The following is a 20,422-nucleotide window of genomic DNA, read 5'->3' as shown; positions in this document are numbered from 1 at the left end:
ATGCATCTGTCCTGATCTGAGGTTGGTTTCCTGTCAGAAAGTTTGTGAAGCAGCAGAGTCGAGTTCCTCCAATCAGAGAGCTGTGTCTCTCTTCAGATAAAGACTACAACGGCTAAAATAAACTCAGGAGCTGATTGGTTAAAGACTGAAACACTCGACACTTTTGCAGCTGAAAATACAAGGACGATGTTTTAACTCAGAGTCAGCAGATGAGAGACGAAGAGGTGAAGATCAAGAGGAGGATTAAAAACTGTAGAATTAAACCATTTAAAGTTGTATTTGATATTTAGCAGCCAAAAGAAAATTGGAACTCCTGTTTGAAAAACATTTGAATAAAAAGCTTTCAATTATTTTGTGGCAACATTTTATAAAGTTTTTAAACATGTGCATCAGTTCAGTTTCAGTTTGGCTTTTTTGAAGTGCTTTTTAGAAATATGTCTAATTTCAAACTCACTGCAAATAAAATGTACAAATTTAAGCAGAAATTTAAGTAATTAAAATAACAACCTAAATTTGGAAAATCGCTAAAATTTGGAGGGCATTCCAAAAATGTCTCCTAAAAATTATCCCTGGAAATTATCCCCAAAGTTTGGAAAATCGCAGTAGGCAGTAAAATAAATACAAGCACAACCATTTAAAATTGTATGCCCCTCCCCTAAGCCAAAATAAAAAACATAATTCCTTACATTCTACCTCGGTTTATGCTGACGGAGACTGTTCGAATGCTTGGGTGGAGAAAAACAACTTTTCACAGTTTAAAGGTGGAAAACTAAAACAGAGGTTGTTTCTGTATGTTGAAGACAAGATGAACGTTTAATGAATGAAGACATAAGGAAATAAAAAGGCGCTCTCACCTTTGACTCGGAGCTGAGCGTTGGATTTGGCGTTGGCTGCTGAGAAGTCGACGCCTCCGGCCATGTCCATACGGACGTTGTAGAGGATCAGCACATGTTTGGTTCCTTCCTCCTTAATCTCAATATCCTGACAGAAAACAGCAAATGACTCTCAGTGGTGGAACAAGTATCGGCATATTTTACTGAGGTCAAAGAAACAACAGTTTATGTAGAAGTATGCAGTGCTATGCAGTGCTATGCAGTAGTAGTATGTAGCAGTATATATGTATATGAAGCCGACTTACAGGAGACTGATGCAGAGCTTCTCCCTTCAGTTTCCAGTTTCCGTGAACGTCCTCTTCTGAGATCTCTGTCTCGAACTTGGCTGTTTCTGTCTCTGTGACCTCAACACTGTACAGTGGACGGACCACCTTGATGTCCCGCTCTGAAGAGGACAAAGATCAGGACAAAAAACAGTAAGAGGGATGAAAGCGCTAAAGAAACCTAATGTTTCATCTGCTCTCTGAGTCTGACCAGCTGTGGAGCTGAATGTGTGAAGGTTGAGGATGGGAGGATCTCTCAGCTAAATCTTGTTTTCTAAGCTATGAGAATCACTTCCTTTTTTGGGACAGTGAAGGCACCAAATTGAAAGTCTGCCTTATCTGAATACTACATGTACAGTTTCTGCTGTAAATATGGTGTACCTCAGGGCACTGCTCTTAGTCCTCTGCTCCTCTTATACTATAATACATTCATTTGGCAGACATTATTGTCCAAAATAAAAATCTTTAAAACATTTAGATTTGATACAAACAAAAGCTGAATGTCATCAAAAAATGTCTCAAAACAACTAAAGCGAAACGCTGATGATACGTCGCTCTTTTAGGCAGATGATCAAATCCATGTAAGTAAATTAGAAACCGTGATTAAACTGGATGTCGCATCACTTCATTTTCCTTAATCTGAAAAATGATGATGTCACTGGCTCTGCTCGACATATTCATCAAATTCATTAAAAAATCAGGAACTCGTAATATCAAAGTTAAGAATCTTTCTGTCTCAAAGTTAAGAATCTTTCTGTCTCAAAGTTAAGAATCTCAAAGTTAAGAATCTTTCTGTCACTGTTGATGCTTGGATTTACCAGCAATGCTTTTTTTATCGTGCCAACATTGCTAAAATTGTTCTTTAAGTTCTTTAATGTCCCGGCTGATGATCCACCATTTTGTTTAAGCTGCACCAGCTTACTGTACTGAATCTAAAGCTCATCTTTTCTTAAATTAATAAAACTGTACTCATGGTACTGTAGTAGGATTTAGGTTCTTGACCAAATTAAACACACTCATGTAACTATTATCCACTTCTACGCCAATGATACTCCGATTCACATGGCAGATGATCTAATTTATATTTAGAAATTTATGACAACCTGAATGTCATGATTTACCTTCAATCTTGAGCTTGGCTGTAGTTTTATCTGAGCCACAGTCGCAGGTGTACTCTCCGATGTTGGCCTTCTCCGCCTTCCTGACCATCAGGATGCGCTTCTTGCCGTCAGTGCTGATGGCAATGTTCTTGGAGGGAGTGATCTCTTTCCCGTCTTTGAACCATTTGACATCAGCGACGGCTTTGCTCAGTTCACAGACCAGCTTAACTTCGTCCTTCTCTACAGCAGTGTAGTTCTGCAGCTTGGTGGTGAAATACAAGTCGCCCTCTGCAGAGAGACAAGACGTTTTAGTTTAGAGACCAGAACTCCTGTGTTTCAAATAAATTTGGTTTTATCCTTCATACCAATTTTTTTAAAGTCCATTTTTTAAGGAAACTTCCAATCCTTGAACACTTAAAGTATCTCAAACAGAGGCAAAAGTGGCATTTCTGTTTGTAGATTATCTGATGTTAGTCATCTATGTAAACAAACATCATTAATTAAGTTCAACATTTTTACCAGCCAATAATTTTTGATAAATGACTTAAGTTGGGTGTTTCTTTCCAACCAAACACACAAAAAACTACCAAACAGGTGACATAAGCTGAACAGCTACTGAAGAGTGACACTGACCGATGACAGTGAGCATGGCGGTCATGCTCTTGTCCATGGCCTCCACTTTGATCATGGAGGTGTCGTCGATTGTGACTTCCTTGAAGGCCAGTGTGTGGATCTTTTCGTGATCCGACATGTGGACCACCTTGCTGGGATGCAAGCGGACATCGTTTTTGTACCAGACCACCGGGATCTTGTCGTGGGAGAGTTCGACGCTGAACTCTGCAGTTTCACGTTCCTTAACCGTCACATCCTTAATCGGTTTGACAAACTCCAGGCGAATACCTGCCACAGAAAAAACAACAGATATTCAGACATCTGAAATACGGAATATATCTTAAAGGAATTTGTCTGAAATTAAAGATTCCAAATCAATGCAACAGAGTTTTGAGACCCTGCGTCCTCATATGAGGACATCATATTTTGGGTTTACTGGACATTATACTTCATTCTGCTTAACTTTGACCTGTTGTCCTTGTTCATAGATACTTGTTTGTGCCATCTAGTGGTAGTAAGAGCACAATACACTAATCCATGTAAAAACAAGATGGCAGCCATCTCTGCCAAGTCCGTGTGCAGCTGATCCCGACACAAAAGTGGACAAGGTCCAAATAAATCACATTTTATGGTTGAAACTTGTTTATTTGTGATTAATAATGTTTGTAGTTTGATATCCCATACAAACTTTACCAATTTTTGCAACAGTAACAAGCTAAGATGCTGTTAAATAGAAAGAACTCGTTTGACAATACTGGGAAATTATCATCAGCTCTTTGAAGAACGTTGGGACTTTATTATAATTGACAATGTTTACTTTTTTACACTTACCAGGTCCTCCTAATCAGAAATGCATACCAAACTAAAGTTTGGGTCTCAGGTCTCGAGTTACCTTGTATAACGAGTTTGCCAGTTGTCCTCTTGTCCTCTGCCTCAAACATGTACTTTGCCTCGTCGTCGTAGGCGGCCGATTGGATCAGCAGAACGAACATGTTTCCTTCCTGGATCATCTTGTACTTTTCATCACTCTGCAGCTCCTGAGAACCTTTCAGCCAGCGGAAACTCTTCGGAATTCTCGACACCTCAAGCTCGAACCTCGCCTCGTCCTTCTCGTACACACTAACATCACTCAGCGGTGTGAGGAAGTTCAGAGGAAGTTCTGAAGGGAAACACGAAGAGTGATTTTTACTTTGCTGCTGTATGGAGGTCAAGTCAAGTTTTCTGATAATGTTGAGGTTCTGAAATCCTCAAATACACACAAAAAGAGCCTCAAACAAAAATTTAAACAACATGTGTGAATTGTGTACAGGTCAGAGGACTGCTATACTACACAGTGCATCGGCCAATCAGCATGTGGAATTCTGTTATAATCACTGGGACTCAAAAATGTGCCTCAAAAAATCTTAAAAAAAAAAGACAAAATTTGAGAATATTGAAAACTGGCTTTATGACCTGTGCTTGGATGATTTAAGGGATCAAACTCCTACAATGAATATGTGGATAGTTCAAATGATGGAAACTACTGCGTGTCAAAAGGCTGGGAGATTAAATTGAAAAACTGATTTGATTAATGAACAATGGGACAGTTTCAGTTGATATATGTCTGGAGGGTACAATTTGATTTGATTTATAGGCAACTGGACTTGCTTGAGTTTCTTGAAGACGTCAAAACCATCTGTCTTCTCTGGTTTGAAGGCAGACTAATCTTAACTGTTTGAAACAAGAGGTGCAGGACTGACAAAAAAATAAAGCAACTCTGCGGTTGGTTTACCTTTGACCTTCAAGTTGGCAGAACACTTGGCGTTGGCAGCGGCGTACGCCACCTCACCAGTCATGGGCACTTTACAGTTGTAAAGGATCAGCGTGTGTTTGCCGCCCTCCTCGATGATGTCAACATCCTGTCAAAGAATATGACAGTGATTAATGACTCAGACAAGCTTTTATCCACATTATAAACACAATACAAAAACATAAATCTCCTGTGATGTCACAGTCGAGATGCTCACTTTAGAAGGACTAAGGATTTCTCCGTTCAGTTTCCACTGGCCGTGCACATCGTCCTCTGAGATCTCCACCTCGAAACGAGCCGTCTCTCCATCAAACAGCTCCACGCCATAAATCGGCCGAACAACCTTGATGTCACGAGCTGGTGGTGAAACAACAAAACTGTTACAAACTGAAATATAAAGTTTTCGTTGCGTTTTTCATCACAGTTCACAACAAACAGACGTAAACGTCAGTTTGTCTTGAAACTTTTCAGCTGTTATAAAACAAAAGAGGGAGAATCACCTCCATGTTTAAGAACAGAACTGACAGCGCGTTACCTTCAATGTTGATGTTGGCCGAAGTCTTGTCTGTTCCACAGTCACATACGTATTTGCCTTTATCGCTCTGCTCCACTTTCTTCAGGATCAGAGACCTGTGAGTGGCCTCTGTCCTCATGACCACCATCTTGGAGGCGATGATCTCCTTCTCGTTGTGGTACCAAACCACAGGTACGTCTTTGCTCAGCTCACAGTCCAGAGTCACCTCGTCTTTCTCTGTGGCTGTGTAGTCCTGCAGCTTCACCACAAAGATGGCGTCACCCTCTGGAACCGAGACCGACAGTCAGTTAGTGTCATACGATTGAGTCGTATCTTTACATACATCACTAAGACTGAAGAGTTCCTCCAGGAAACACTGACAACAGATAAACGTCACTTCAGCAGATATCAATTTCAATTAAATAATAATAATCAGTAAATAAAAACAAAATACACTGATGAATGTGTCATGAAACGACATGCTGCAGCCCTGAAATAAAAGAGGAAGAAGAAGAAGAAGAAGTGTGTTGTTACCTATGACATTCAGTTTTGCCATGGAGTAAATTCCTTTGGCCTCTGCCTTTATCTGGCAGGTATCATCTAGAGTCAATGAGCTCATTTCTAGAGAGTGTTTCTTTCCTTCCACCTGTACAACCACTGTTCGGCCCACGTGGATTTTCACTTCATTTCGGTACCAAACCACCGGCACGTTTTCGTGCGTCAGCTCGAGCTCAAATCGAGCTGTTTTACCTTCTTTCACTGTTTGGTCCTCAAGTTGCTTCACAAATTTGAGCCTCATGCCTGCAATACATGAGGTCAGTGCACACAAACAGGGGAGGGAGAGGTTTGTTGCCATCGGACACTTTAAAGCCACAGACATGGAATGACAACGAAGAAGAAACAACAGGAAGCGGTTCTGTCTGCCACTTACCTTCCACTGACAGCTGAGCGGTCGATTTAAGGCCCAACACTTCTATGGTGTACTGAGCCTCGTCATCAAACTCACAGCTGTTTATGATCAGCATGTGTTTCTTTCCATCATCGAGTATTTCATATTTAGGGCTCGGGGTGACGATCTCCGCCCCCCTGAACCACATGACCTTTGACACCTCTTTGGTGACGGTGCATTCAAACTTAGCCTGTTTCTTTTCAGGCACAGAAACGTCCTTCAGCTTGTCGACAAAAGCCATTTCAATCTCTGGGAGATGCGAATGATTCAGCAGTTATTCACAAAAGCAGAAACACAGCCGCCACTTTTCTTACCTTCTGAAACACCTTTGCTTTCTCAGACTGACAGCAGACAAACAACAAACAAACTACTGTTTATCAGATTCTTACCTTTGACGGTGAGCACAGCGCTGGTGACGGCATTCAGTGCCTGATATGACACTTCACCAGCCTGATCAAGCTGGACGTTTTTCAGCGTCAGGAAACGCTTCTTGCCTTCAGCTCTGATGTCACACGTCTGGAAAACAAAGACCAAATACTTTAGTTTAAGGACCAAAGCTGTACCCCTCCAATAATGTTTTATCTATATTTTTAGCCCCTTTTACATCTCCTGTTCAAGGTGGGAATGTCAAAAATATTTTGCTGCCTCGTCGTTCTGTATAAAAGGTACGATCGCAGAATGGGGGGCAGAGTTGTTTCACCTTTAAGAGGAAGCAGAGGTGGACAGCCGGCAGGATGGGATCTTGGACGGGTATGACGTATTGATGGCATGTTATGTGTACGACTCACCATAGGAGATTTAAAAAGTAGCTGTTAGCGGTTAGCAGCTAACTCAAAGAAGAACAGCTGCTGAAAATGTCCTCAAATAGTGAAAACCATTCACACTCACATTCACACCTGCGGACAATTTGGAGTCACCAATTAACCTGCACGTCTTTGGACTGTGGGAGGAAGCTGGAGCATCTGGAGGAAACCCACGCTGACATGGTAAGAACATGTAAACTCCGCACAGAAGAGCTCCCCTACCCTGGGTTAGAACGAGGAACCCGCTTGCCATGTGGCAAGAATGCTAACCACTGTACCACCGTGCTGCCTGTGATTGGTTTAGATAAACAAAACCTTTTTTCCCCCTGTAACAGTAGATAATTTGGTGATTCCGCACAGCGCTGTGGAGATAGGTCTGGCTATGCACGACTAACCTGCGTGCAACCAAAGTCCCCTTAAATGTGATTGGTCAATACTACTCAGACAACATAGAGAAACCTTCTTGTCCTGTGTCCTCCAGATTCTGCTACACATGCAGATATATGTTTATTACTGTCAGACAGATAAGATAAGGTGAAATCTTACCGGAGACCTCAACAGCACCTGGCCCCTCAGCTTCCATTCACCGACTACATCATCCTCAGATATCTCAGTGTCAAAGCTGGCTTCCTCCTTCTCCACCACCTCCACGTTGGCGAGAGGCTTCAGGATCTCAGCCTCGCGCTCTGAAACACCACACAGACGGAGTTAACAGGAAACACTCAACACATTATAAGACCTGTGATTGTCTCCTCTGTAAATGTGACACCAACCTCCAAGGGTGAGTTTGGCCGTGTATCTGCGATCCTCCACCTGGATGGTGTAATCTGAGACATCGCTGGGCTGGCAGTTGTTGATGGTGAGCGTCATGTTCTGTCCATCTTTGATGATCTCTGTCTTCTCAGAGGGAGTGATCTCGTCGTCTCCTTTAAACCACTTCCAGTTGGGAGTGTCCTTGAACAGCTCACACTTGAATGTGGCCTTAGCCTTCGGTTTCACGTGCTGGTCTCTCAGAGGCTTCACCAGCCAGTCTTTGATGATTTCTGAGGACGGAGAGTTCAGATCATTTAGAACAAACCAGACTGCAGAGCTCTAAGGAGAACATGACTAAAGGTAACAGTTTGATTGTAGAAGGCAGGAAGCTAATCACAGCAGGTGTAAATATGAGATGAAACCTGGGACCTGTCACAGCTTTTCTCTACGACCTCCTGCTAACTGCTTACCAATCACTTTGACGTTGGTCTGTGTCTTGATGTCCTCCTTTCCATCCACCTCACATGTGTAGGCGCCGGCATCTTCGTCGGTGGAGTTCTGGATGGTCACAGCATGCTGCAAACCAATGATATTAATGGCTACTTTTCCAGCCTTATTCTTCAGGACAGTGCCATTACGCTTCCAGATCACATCTCTCTCTTTGTTCAGCTCACAGGTCAGATACATAGGCTGACTCTTTACACATGTCGTCTCTGGTTCCAGTTCTTTCACCCATTTCACAGGTAGCTCTGTACAGAGAGATAAAACCATGTCAACAACAGTATAAAGGCTAAGTATCATTCAGTGTCTTCCATACCTGAGTCTGAGTACTTTCCCATGCCTACAAAAAGCTTGTTTTTATAGTTATATAGGTTGATATATAGTTTTGTTTTTTTTAACGTTGTGACATATTGACATTGGATAAGTTTACCTTCAACAATGAGCTTGGCTGTGCATGTGATTTCCTTGCCAGCGTTCCTGGCCACACAGGTGTATTCACCAGTGTCCGACAGCTGGACATCAATAATGTTCATCTTGCGATCTTTGCCATCAGATATGAATTTGTGCTTCGGGTCCTCGCGGATGTTGCTGCCATCTTTCATCCATGATGTGACGGCAGTGGAAGGCGAGACCTCACACTCAAACACAGCAGAGGAGCCAATAGACTCAGCCTCCTGCAACACAATGTCCTGAATCTTCTTGATGAACTTCAGGGGGACGGCTTTGAGCTTGAACCCTCCGAAGGGTTCCTCTGGGGGTGACGGACCTTTTCCACCGGGCCTCAGGCCGCGGCCCCTGCCACCATCACCAGGAGATGGGGTCTGTCTTGCTGCAACATCAAATACAAAATCTCACCAAGTTAGTTTCAGATAGGATGGCGAGTGAGGAATAAGTTGTTGGACAGTGGGACGTTTTTAAGATTTTGTGCCTACCGTGAATTAGACGTCATTCAGTTGACATAATCTCACATTTAACAAAAATCTATTTACCCTTACCAGTGTTAGAGTAAAATTCTGTTGGGACTATAAATCATGCAGAGCCACTCTTTATGCAGCCCAGTCACCAGAGGAAAAGGTTGGCATTGTACATTGTGCAGCCAAATGTGAGTGACTTTTAGCAACCCATCGCTATTTTTCCAGCAGCTCCTGGGCAGTTGAACTTGTCTGCTTTCAGCAAACCCATCTCTGTTTTCCAAGCAGTATTTATACCACCAAACCTGGATGTTTATTAGTGATCTATCACCACTTGTGCCAAAGTGATTTTTATTGAGCCATCGTCATGTTTCCAGCAGCTTTTACGCAACCAAATGCAAATATTTCAAACCAAAACGTGATCTTTTCCGAACAATAACCAAGTGGTTTTGTCCCTAAGCACAACCACAGATTAAACAGGGTTGTTGAAATGTAAAGTCTCAACGAATCTGCTACAAAATAACTTACAAATGTACAAATTTGTGGTTTGCAGAAATGTACAATACCAATTTTTTCTAGTGACTGTGTTGCTTTAAGAGCTTCCAACAGGACTTCGAAGATTCCAAAATACAACACATAAGATACACAAAGACAGAAAGAGGAAGCAACTCCAGCAACTGTGGCACTATTTAGCAAAACACAACAGGTAAAGACTACCTACCTGTGTTTTCACACATTCTGTGACAATTTAAATGTGTGACTGTTAGCATAACATTTGTTTTCCTTCAGATTTGTTGTGACACGCAGCAAAGGTCAAGGAAAGGATGCCAAATTTTCTACTGACTACACATGCCAACATGCTGCTGCCGAAATCAGGGCTCCTGTTGGCTGTCATCAGTGAAGTTCTTCTTTGAGTTTAGTCAATGTTAGTTCCCTAAACACAAGCAGCTGTACAAGAACTCTGCCTGAATAACAAGATTATATATATTTCAGTACTGGACAGATTTTGACACTTGGTGCTACATCTGATTTTGTTTTGTACCAAACAGCTAGAAGTTCGATACCCAGATTCAAAGCTCAACACAAGACGTTTGTTGAAAAGGACGAGACATAAAAAACAGCTTACACTTTACAACCACTGTGAATGGAGCGGGTGAAACTCCTTTAGATGGTAAGTAGCACAAGGAGCAAACCGTTAGCACACATGAGCTCTAATTTATTGGACTCATACCCCCGAATCCTCTGCCTCTGCCTTTTGGTGCCTCTTCTGACGGTTTTCCCTCTGGACAAAAAACACCAAGATCAGTTTTTCTGTTTGAGCTCAAAAACCAACGTTACATGCTAAATGCTAAATCAAACACAAATTCTTGTCAGCATCACACGAGAACATTAAGGGGACATCACACAATGGAGACGATAAAGATGGAGTGAAATCCTTGACAGATGGATAAATAATGGGACAAGATGATGAAAGGGACAAACATGGATGGAAGACAATGGAGAAAAACAAAAGTTGTAATGAATGACACACACTGGTGAAGACAAACACTTCATGATGATGTGGATGACACATTTGAGGACAGACATATGATGGACAACATGAGGACGTCTCAGTGGATGGATGGTGAATGGACGGATGAATGGATACTCTGAGCTCTAGATGAGTAAAGGATGTGATGAGGATTAGATGAGTCATTTAAGATGGATGAGGGGGCTCCAGAGTCATCAGATGAGGAGTTTGTCGGCCTTCGTCTCACCTCGTTTGGCGCCAGGCATGCCTGGAGTCTCCAGCACCCCATCCATCCCTTCACCTTGCCAGTCATCCGGGGGAACCAGCTCCCAGCCCCAGGCCTCCTCCTCTTCCTCACCTTCCACTATTTCAGCCTCCTCTTCAAACACCTCCTCCTCTGGCTGGGTGGGTACCTTCTTCATCTGCACAGCTCCAGGGGAGACCTCCTTCACCAGGGGGATTCGCCCTTTAGCGGGCTTTTCTGGTTCTGAAACCTCCTCTGGTGACGGCTTCTTTGGGACCTTTTTGAGGGTCACAGCTTCAACAGAGTCTTTTGGTGAAACAGTTTTGGGAATCTGTTTGACTTTTTCAAGACTTGGCTTCTTCTCCACTGGGACTTGCTCCAGTTCTTTAGGCTTTGGCTTATCTACTTTTGGTGATGGTGTCTTTTTCAGCTCAACCTTCTTCAGTTGCTCAACAGGTTTTAGGGGTTTTTCCTCTTCCACCTTGTCTTTACCCACTCGAGGTGACGCAGTCTTTTTGAGTTCGATTCCTTTCTTCAAGGTATCTGTTGGTTTTTGTGGAACCTCTTTTTCCACTTCTTTCTGCAGTGTTGCTTCTTTCTTTCCTGGTGGACTGGGCTTCTTGGGTGGAACAGCTGATTCCTCTTTTTCCTGAGGTTTGTCATCCTCTTTTTTAGGTGTTGTGGTCTTCTCCACTTTCTTAAGCTGCTGTTCTTTCAGATCTTTGGGAGTTTCATCTCTTGGTGCTCTACTGGGAACCTTTGTGTCCACAGGTTTCCTTTTCTCTTCCTCAGGTGTTTTAGCTGGTTTTTCCTCGGGCTTGGCGTCTTTGGTGAAAGGCTTCAACTTGACCTCCTCTTTTTCTTTATCTGGTGTGGAAATAATTTTAGGTTTTCCGCGAAGCTTGTCGGCAGCTGTAGGTTCACTATCTTTGGGTACCTGATCAACTTTTTTCCTCTGTGGGATCTCCTTTTGGTCTTTGCTGATGTCAGGAGTTGCCTCTGGAGTTGTCAAGGGAGTGGCTTCATCTTTTCTGTGTTTTGAAGCAGCGGTGGGTTGGTCTCTCTGTGGTGTCTCTGCTCTCTTGAATGGAATGCGTTCTGTATCTGTCTTTGCCTCACCTTCTTTCTTAGCTTTTGGAGGTTCAGCTTCCTTGGGTTTCTCAGGTTTTTCAAATGGTTTCAGTGTCACTACTTCTGGCTCCTCCTCTTTCTTTGGCAGTTTCTTTATTTTCTTTTTGGTTAAATCGGGCTCAGGTTCTTCATCCTTTGGCTCTTTTGGGGTTCTTATCCATCTTGATTTCTCATCTTCAGCCTCCAGCTTTTCAGGTTCCTCTGCTTGACCCAGTTCAGATGCCTCCTCAGCGGCAGTGAAGACTCGTTCAGTTCTTCCAAGTGTCACAACCTCTCGATCTTCTCTATCGCGAAGCTTCTGAACTGTCAGTTCTGTATCATAATGCCTCGTCACTTCCACTTTATGAGTAATGACTTCCTTCTCAGGCTCTTTGGGCTTAGTTGGCACCTTTTTTAGTTTGATCTTCTGAGGTTCTTCTTCTGGTTTCACAGATTTTTCAAATGGTTTTAGTTTGACTGATTCTTTCTGCTCATCTGCCTTTGGCAGTTTAGTTATTTTCTTCTTATCTACACTTGGCAGCTCAGGTTCATCCTCTTTCTGAGGTTTTGGGGTTCTTGTCCAACCTTTTTTCTCTGGTTCCTGAGCAATCACAATTTTTTCAGCTTCCTCAAAGTAGCCTAACTGAGTTGTCTCCTCCTCTGCAGTGAAGACTCGTTCAGTTCTTCCAAGTGTTATTATCTCTCGATCTTCTCTGTCATGAAGTCCATGAACCATTAGTTCAACATCTTGATGCCTTGTCACTTCAACTTTTTGAGTTATAACTTCTTTCTCAGGCTCTTTGGGCTTAGTTGGCACCTTTTTTAGTTTGATCTTCCCAGGTTCTTCTTCTGGTTTAACTGTTTTTTCAAATGGTTTTAGTTTGGCTGATTCTTTCTGCTCATCTGCCTTTGGCAGTTTAGTTATTTTCTTCTTATCTACACTTGGCAGCTCAGGTTCTTCCTCTTTCTGAGGTTTAGGGGTTCTTGCCAATCCCTCTTTTTCTGGTTCCTGAATGACCACAGCCTTTTCAGCCTCCTCAAAGTAGTCTAACTGAGTTGTCTCCTCCTCTGCAGAGAAGACTCGTTCAGTTCTTCCAAGCGTTATTATCTCTTGATCTTCTCTGTCATGAAGTCCATGAACCATTAGTTCAACATCTTGATGCCTTGTCACTTCAACTTTTTGAGTTATAACTTCTTTCTCAGGCTCTTTGGGCTTAGTTGGCACCTTTTTTAGTTTGATCTTCCCAGGTTCTTCTTCTGGTTTAACTGTTTTTTCAAATGGTTTTAGTTTGACTGATTCTTTCTGCTCATCTGCCTTTGGCAGTTTAGTTATTTTCTTCTTATCTACACTTGGCAGCTCAGGTTCTTCCTCTTTCTGAGGTTTAGGGGTTCTTGCCAATCCCTCTTTTTCTGGTTCCTGAATGACCACAGCCTTTTCAGCCTCCTCAAAGTAGTCTAACTGAGTTGTCTCCTCCTCTGCAGAGAAGACTCGTTCAGTTCTTCCAAGCGTTATTATCTCTTGATCTTCTCTGTCATGAAGTCCATGAACCATTAGTTCAACATCTTGATGCCTTGTCACTTCAACTTTTTGAGTTATAACTTCTTTCTCAGGCTCTTTGGGCTTAGTTGGCACCTTTTTTAGTTTGATCTTCCCAGGTTCTTCTTCTGGTTTAACTGTTTTTTCAAATGGTTTTAGTTTGACTGATTCTTTCTGCTCATCTGCCTTTGGCAGTTTAGTTATTTTCTTCTTATCTACACTTGGCAGCTCAGGTTCTTCCTCTTTCTGAGATTTAGGGGTTCTTGTCCAACCTTCTTTTTCTGGTTCCTGAACAACCGCAGCCTTTTCAGCTTCCTCAAAGTAGTCTAACTGAGTCGTCTCCTCCTCTGCAGTGAAAACTCGTTCAGTCCTTCCGAGCGTTATTATCTCTCGATCTTCTCTGTCATGAAGTCCACGAACCATTAGTTCTAGATCTTGATGCCTTGTCACTTCAGCTTTATGAGTTATGAATTCTTTCTCAGGTTCTTTGGGCTTAGTTGGAACCTTCTTCAGCTTGATGACCTCTGGTTCTGGTTCCTTCTCTTTGGGTAGTCTGGTGTACTTACTCTTCAGTTTAGGCGATTCTGGTGTTTTCGCATCCTGAACTGGGATCTTACCCTTTTGCTTAAGAGACGTCACTGTGGTTGAGGCAGTAAATACAAGTTTTACAACATTCACATAGAGACATACAGGAAACTCTACATTTTATCTGACACTTTTACAACACAGGACTCACACACCACGTCAACATGTAAAAACAAGAGATATCTATTGTTTATGAGATAATATGTGTCACAGTTTACTGCCCTTTAAAAATAAAGAAGCTAATATTTGGTATACCTTTCGTCGGTCCAGGTGCTGAAACGGGTTCCTTGTCTGCAAAAATTTCAATAGGAGTAATATCAGTTTTGAAAATACAAACAAAGGACGACTCATTTATTTTTGAGGCAGACAAACACTTGAGTTGAGAAAGCGTGGCATGCATTTGTTTTGTTTTTTTCAGAATAATTTTCATTTAAAGTGGGCTATAAATGGGGTGATTCTATCAAACAGGAGTTTTCATCATTGCATGTGTACCAAGTTACAGTAAAGTAACTCTGAATGCATCAAGAGATATTTAAAAACAGGCATTTATAAGATATTCAGCTGATAGTGTGAGACTACAAAGACTTGGATTGGATCAGTTTATACAAACCTTAGACCAACAGATCTGGACAGAATTAAACATTGAATGTATTCCTTATATCAAAGCTTCAATTGCTTTGCATAAAGACTGAAGCCATCACAAAAGAAATCCTTCAAAGCGGCAGACAAACAGAAGAAGAACATAAATGAAAGTTAGAGAAGAGATGTTACCTTCAGGGAGGTAGGATTCCTCTGACACAGGAGAGGGTTTGGCCTCTATAAATGGTGGCGAGGGTGTCTTCACCGCTGTTGCTGGAGCTACAAGAATGCCAACTTGATTAAATCACTGGCAAATATCTGTTGAACAGGCAACTGACAGATACTTAACACAGATGTAATAAAAGATGTATTTTCTTTGAAGAAGGACAAACGGAGTTAAACAACATTATGACATACAGAAGAAACTACCTGGAGGAAGTGTAACTTTTTCTTCTGGAAGCTGTGGTGTGGGTGGAGATGGTTTTCTTTCCTCTGGAGGAGACACTTAGGAGTACAAGATACCAAAGGTCATAACCAAGAGAACAGAAGATATGAAAGTGACAAGACATTAAAACAGACAGATGGCAGAGTAAAGATGTTAAGAGGGAATTTAAGTGTACATGGATAAATCAGACAGACAGAAATAATCTGTAACAGTAAGAGAAACAAACATGGAGGTTTTCCATCTTCAAAATCACGTCAACACAAACAAACAGCGTTCTTAAGTCCCACAAAACAAAGTACCTGCAGGAGGAGCAACTTTGGCTGCAAGAGCAGCAGCGGGAGCAGCAGGAGCAGCAGTAGGAACTGAAGGTGCTGGTGCTGGTGCTGGTGCTGGTGCTGGTGCAGATGGTTTCTTTTCCTCTGGACGAGAAACTTAAAATACAAGATGCCAAGATCACAACCAAGACAACAACACAATCAGTCAAGACACAGCTGTTCTGATACAATGCAAGATAAGACTGAGGACACAGGAGACAAGTAAAACTGATACTGACAAAAGAGAAAATGATGAGGATATCTTTCGATCACCCAGCAAAGAAAACAAACAGACATTTAATTTACAACATTTAAAACCAAGTGAAGACACTACCTGCAGGAGGAGCAACTTTCTCTGCAGGAGCAGGAGGAGCGGGAGGTGAAGGCTTTGGTACGGGTGCAGATGGTTTCTTCTCCTCTGGGGGAGATACTTTGGGAATACAAGATGCCAAGGTCATGACCAAGAAAACAATACGCTTGGTCAAAACACAACAAGTAACACAAAAAGTTAAAAACATGGAAACCTGAAGAGAATTGAGACAATAAGAACAACACAAACAAACAAACAAAGAGAAAAACAACATGGCTGACTCTTGATGAGTCAGCAAAGATGAGGAAAGTACAAAGTGAACAGACTACCTTCAGGGGGAGCAACTCTGGCTGCAGGAGCAGGAGGCGCAGGAGGAGCAGGAGGTGAAGGCTTTGGTGCTGGTGCAGATGGTTTCCTCTCCTCTGGAGGAGACACTTTGGAAATACAATATACCAAGATCACGACCAACACAACAACATGGTCAATCAAGACTACTCAACCACCAAAGATGAATCAGACATTAACTACTCCACACAACACAAACACAAACAAGTAGAAGAAGTGACGAGATTGTGAAAGAAATGATGGGGTGATGATGATGGAAAAACAGAAACAATGGAAGATGTTAATAGACCAAGAAAGTTTCCTTAGTACATGACGTACCTTGCAGAGTAGTGACATCAAGAGCATGTTACAAAGACAATGGACAGAGACAGCTCACTGCAATGATTAGTGTAAAATATAACATCTTTTCTTGTTATTGAAGACCCTATCGGAAGATGCATGAGTACAGTAAATACAAGATGTTAAAGAGGGGTTGATCTTATGACGATCACGAGCCTATGCGGCTCAAAAAAGAAAGAATACCTTTATGAAGAGTTTGTTGTTCAATCTCCTGTGTTCTCTTCTTTGCTTTCTTGTCATCTTCTCTTGTTGGCGGGGGTTTACTTGCACCAGTTTTCACTTCTTCAAAAGAGTCCACCTCAGAGGTGGTTATTTTTTGTGCCAGAGAAGCAGGTTTTTTGGAAAGAAGAGTTTCTTCTTCAGGGGAAAGAGGTTTCTTCTGTGGTGGAACTTGAGATTTTTTAGTTGGCGCAACCTTGGCTTTGGTGATAAGTTTCTTAGGTAGAGTCGCTTCTTCAGAGGGAAAGTCTTCTTTAGGAACAACAACACCTTTGTCAAGAGCAGGAGAGACCTCTGTAGGCAGAGCAGTTTCTTTACGTGGTGAAATTTCTTCCTCAAGACGAATTTGAGCTGTAACTGGAGGTGACACTTCCCTACTCGCTGGTATAGAGCTTGTTGCTGGAGCAGGTTCTTCTTCAAAGGCCCCTTTTTCTGTCACATGAGTTGGTTTCTCTAGAGGCACAATGTGTTCAAGATCCATTTCTCCTCCAGCTTTGGGAGTTCTTGTGACTTCTTCCCTTGGAGACTCCATCTTTTTAGGGATTATTACTTCTTTTTTGGGAGTGGTTTGGGGACGAATTTGGGGTAACTTTTGTTCAGGTTTACAGGGCATAGATCTTTCAGATGGAACTTCTTCCTTTTCAACAGAGCCAGCTTGCTTGAAAACCGTGACTTCCTTAGGTTCTTCTTTGGGTGCTTGGGGCTTCTTTGGTGCTGCAATTTCTTTAGATTTAGCCAAGATTTTAGGTTTAACAAGATCCTCCATTGGAGAAACAAGTTCTTCTTCAGGTTCTTCATGATGTACTGATACAAATGATTCAATAACTTCTTTCTGCCCAGTATAAGTTGAAGGAATTTCAGCTTCAACATCTCTCTTGGCAAAACGAGTCATTTCAGGTTGAGGAACTTCTTTCTTGGCAGGATGAGTCATTTCAGGTTGAGGAACTTCTTTCTTGGCAGGAGGAGTAATTTCAGGTGCAGGAACTTCTTTCTTGGTAGGACGAGTCATTTCAGTTGAAGGAACTTCTTTCTTGGTAGGACGAGTCATTTCAGGTTGAGGAACTTCTTTCTTGGCAGGAGGAGTAATTTCAGGTGCAGCAACTTCTTTCTTGGCAGGAGGAGTAATTTCAGGTGCAGGAACTTCTTTCTTGGTAGGACGAGTCATTTCAGTTGAAGGAACTTCTTCCTTAGTAGGACGAGTCATTTCAGGTTGAGGAACTTCTTTCTTGGCAGGAGGAGTAATTTCAGGTGCAGCAACTTCTTTCTTGGTAGGACGAGTCATTTTAGTTGAAGGAACTTCTTCCTTGGTAGGACGAGTCATTTCAGGTTGAGGAACTTCTTTCTTGGCAGGAGGAGTAATTTCAGGTGCAGCAACTTCTTTCTTGGCAGGAGGAGTAATTTCAGGTGCAGGAACTTCTTTCTTGGTAGGACGAGTCATTTCAGTTGAAGGAACTTCTTCCTTGGTAGGACGAGTCATTTCAGGTTGAGGAACTTCTTTCTTGGCAGGAGGAGTAATTTCAGGTGCAGCAACTTCTTTCTTGGTAGGACGAGTCATTTTAGTTGAAGGAACTTCTTCCTTGGTAGGACGAGTCATTTCAGGTGGAGGAACTTCTTTCTTGGCAGGACGAGCCACTTCAAGTGGAGGTGAGACATCTCTTTTTGATGGAAGGAGGTCAGCCTCCTTTGGAAGTGGAGAGATAGATCTCAAGGACTTTTCTTCTCTCCAGTCCAGTGCTTTGTCCTCTGGAAAGTCTTCTTCATAAAGAGTTTCAGTGTCTTCCAGTTTTACAGCCTCAGATTCTGTATATTTTGCTTCAATGTCCTCGAGTTGCTCAGTATCTTCAACCTGCGGACCCTCCTGGTACCATGTGGAAACCTCATCTTCTTCCTTTGTAAGAACCATTTGTTGTCTGGTCACCCTTTTCAAAGTGCTTTCTTCTCTCGTAATTGACTCCCTGCCCTCTACTCCCCTTCTATATGTCTTGACTTCCTCTTGCCTGTGTCCAACTTCCTCGGCCAGAGAAATCCTCTCTTCATGATCCCTCTTTAAAGACAACTCCCCGCTGTCTTCAAGCACCGCTGCTGTTTGCTTAAGATCAGTCTTCAGGGAAACTGGAGTAATTTATAAAATATCACCCAAGATTAAAGATTTGCACCATGGAGCGGTGGCCAAGAGGAAAACACAAGACAAAAACCATCAAGATACAAAATCAAAGAGTTCAGTGTGGCATATATTTGACTGTGAGCCTCTTTTTAGAACTAAACTGTAAGTACTGTGAATCAGTTTCTCTAGACTTTGCCTGGACTAATACTTTTCCAGGAAGAATAATCTCCTCTGATTTCAAGGACAAATAAAAACAAATAGTCAAACTACAGGAATGTGACATTTATGCTGACTTTCTAGAAAATACCTCAGAAACATTTGTACGTTTAAGCATTCCTTTGATGGGTGTACTCGTCTCCAACTTTGTTTTAGCTAGTGCTGTTGTGTCCTGTAGTATCTCCCTCTGTTTTACTGTTCTAACTATTGATAAATGTAGCAAACAGTCAACACACGACAGCACAGACAGCAGGACAAAACCTTTGAAGAATTAGCTAAAAGGCACCCCAGAAGAACATCTACAAATTGTGAGTTAAAAGATCAAGATGAGTATGGATTAGTTAAGAAGATGTTAAGACTTATCTACCTGGTTGCTGAGGCTTTTTAGCCTGAGGAATTTGCTTTGGTGCTTCCAAATCTTGTGGTGGTGATGGGGCTCGGCGATGTGGCACTGGTTCCTCTGTTACTAATTTTGGAGCCTCTGGAGTTTTCTCCGGCTCTACTGGTGGTTCAATAACCACTTTACGGGCTGGTGGAGCCTTCTTTGGTTCTTCTGGGACCTTCTTTGGTGCTTCAGGAACCTTCTTAGGTTCTTCTGGAACCTTCTTTGGGGCTTCAGGAACCCTCTTTCTTTCTTCGACAACCTTTTTTGGTTCTTCTTGAGCCTTCTTTGGGGCTTCAGGAATCTTCTTAGGTTCTTCTGGAACCTTCTTTGGGGCTTCAGGAACCCTCTTTCTTTCTTCGACAACCTTTTTTGGTTCTTCTTGAACCTTCTTTGGGGCCTCAGGAGTCTTCTTAGGTTCTTCTGGAACCTTCTTTGGGGCTTCAGGAACCCTCTTTCTTTCTTCGACAACCTTTTTTGGTTCTTCTTGAACCTTCTTTGGGGCTTCAGGAATCTTCTTTGGTTCTTCTGGAACCATCTTTGGCGCTTCAGGAACCCTCTTTCTTTCTTCCGCAACCTTTTTTGGCTCTTCTGGAACCTTCTTTGGTGCTTCAGGAACCCACTGTGTTTCTTCTACTTTCTTGGGTTCTTCTAGCACCCTCTCTGGTGTTTCTGGAACCTTCTTTTGCACCTCAGCAACCCTCTTTGTTTCTTCCAGAACCTTCTTTGGTTCTTCTGGTTTTGTTTCAGAGACCAATCTCGGTGGCTCTGGCTCAGGTTTATCAGCCAGCAGATGTGGTTTCCTTGGAGGTTCAGGTGTCTTCGGTTCTGAGACAACTTTGAAGAACATTTATGCATAAGATGATTATGTAGTTAACCATATTTTGAAAACAACCCAAAAGTTCAGGTCACACTCTAGCGAGTGCTTAGCATTTTCAAAGACATTCATAGAAGATATTTTGGAAAGATTAAGTTTCAGGTGATACGTAAAAGAAGCTCAAAAGCAGAAACTGATCAACTTAAACAAAGTTACAACATGAGAAACAACACAAACAGAAAACACAGCAGAGCAACAAAGACACCAAGAAAGAGCAT

At 42.2% G+C, this 20,422-nt stretch overlaps 1 protein-coding gene across 3 annotated transcripts in view; it reads right to left on the bottom strand.

Moving 5' to 3' along the window:
- The window catches only part of ttn.1 (titin, tandem duplicate 1), a 135,137-nt gene that overhangs the window by 103,231 nt on the left and 11,484 nt on the right, over positions 1-20,422 (bottom strand). The window contains exons 21-43 of one of the 3 annotated variants that reach the window (XM_078174667.1): positions 19,313-20,164; positions 16,052-16,156; positions 15,747-15,842; positions 15,398-15,529; positions 15,083-15,157; positions 14,846-14,932; positions 14,330-14,365; positions 10,320-10,370; positions 8,608-9,006; positions 8,147-8,425; positions 7,697-7,966; positions 7,470-7,609; positions 6,510-6,636; positions 6,103-6,369; positions 5,706-5,972; positions 5,193-5,456; positions 4,875-5,014; positions 4,640-4,766; positions 3,761-4,027; positions 2,890-3,156; positions 2,278-2,544; positions 1,139-1,278; positions 855-981 (exon numbers count right to left, since the gene is read on the bottom strand). In XM_078174667.1, coding sequence (XP_078030793.1) covers positions 855-981; positions 1,139-1,278; positions 2,278-2,544; positions 2,890-3,156; positions 3,761-4,027; positions 4,640-4,766; positions 4,875-5,014; positions 5,193-5,456; positions 5,706-5,972; positions 6,103-6,369; positions 6,510-6,636; positions 7,470-7,609; positions 7,697-7,966; positions 8,147-8,425; positions 8,608-9,006; positions 10,320-10,370; positions 14,330-14,365; positions 14,846-14,932; positions 15,083-15,157; positions 15,398-15,529; positions 15,747-15,842; positions 16,052-16,156; positions 19,313-20,164 — 4,782 coding nt within the window. The remainder of the gene's footprint in view (positions 1-854; positions 982-1,138; positions 1,279-2,277; positions 2,545-2,889; positions 3,157-3,760; positions 4,028-4,639; positions 4,767-4,874; positions 5,015-5,192; positions 5,457-5,705; positions 5,973-6,102; positions 6,370-6,509; positions 6,637-7,469; positions 7,610-7,696; positions 7,967-8,146; positions 8,426-8,607; positions 9,007-10,319; positions 10,371-14,329; positions 14,366-14,845; positions 14,933-15,082; positions 15,158-15,397; positions 15,530-15,746; positions 15,843-16,051; positions 16,157-19,312; positions 20,165-20,422) is intronic. The other 2 variants (XM_078174668.1, XM_078174669.1) reach the window with 2 other exon arrangements.

This window comes from Epinephelus lanceolatus, chromosome 14 (genome assembly GCF_041903045.1).
Source record: "Epinephelus lanceolatus isolate andai-2023 chromosome 14, ASM4190304v1, whole genome shotgun sequence".
NCBI lineage: Eukaryota > Metazoa > Chordata > Actinopteri > Perciformes > Serranidae > Epinephelus > Epinephelus lanceolatus.
The sequence above is the reverse complement of the archived record's forward strand: the minus strand, read 5'-3'. Positions and strand labels throughout refer to the sequence as shown.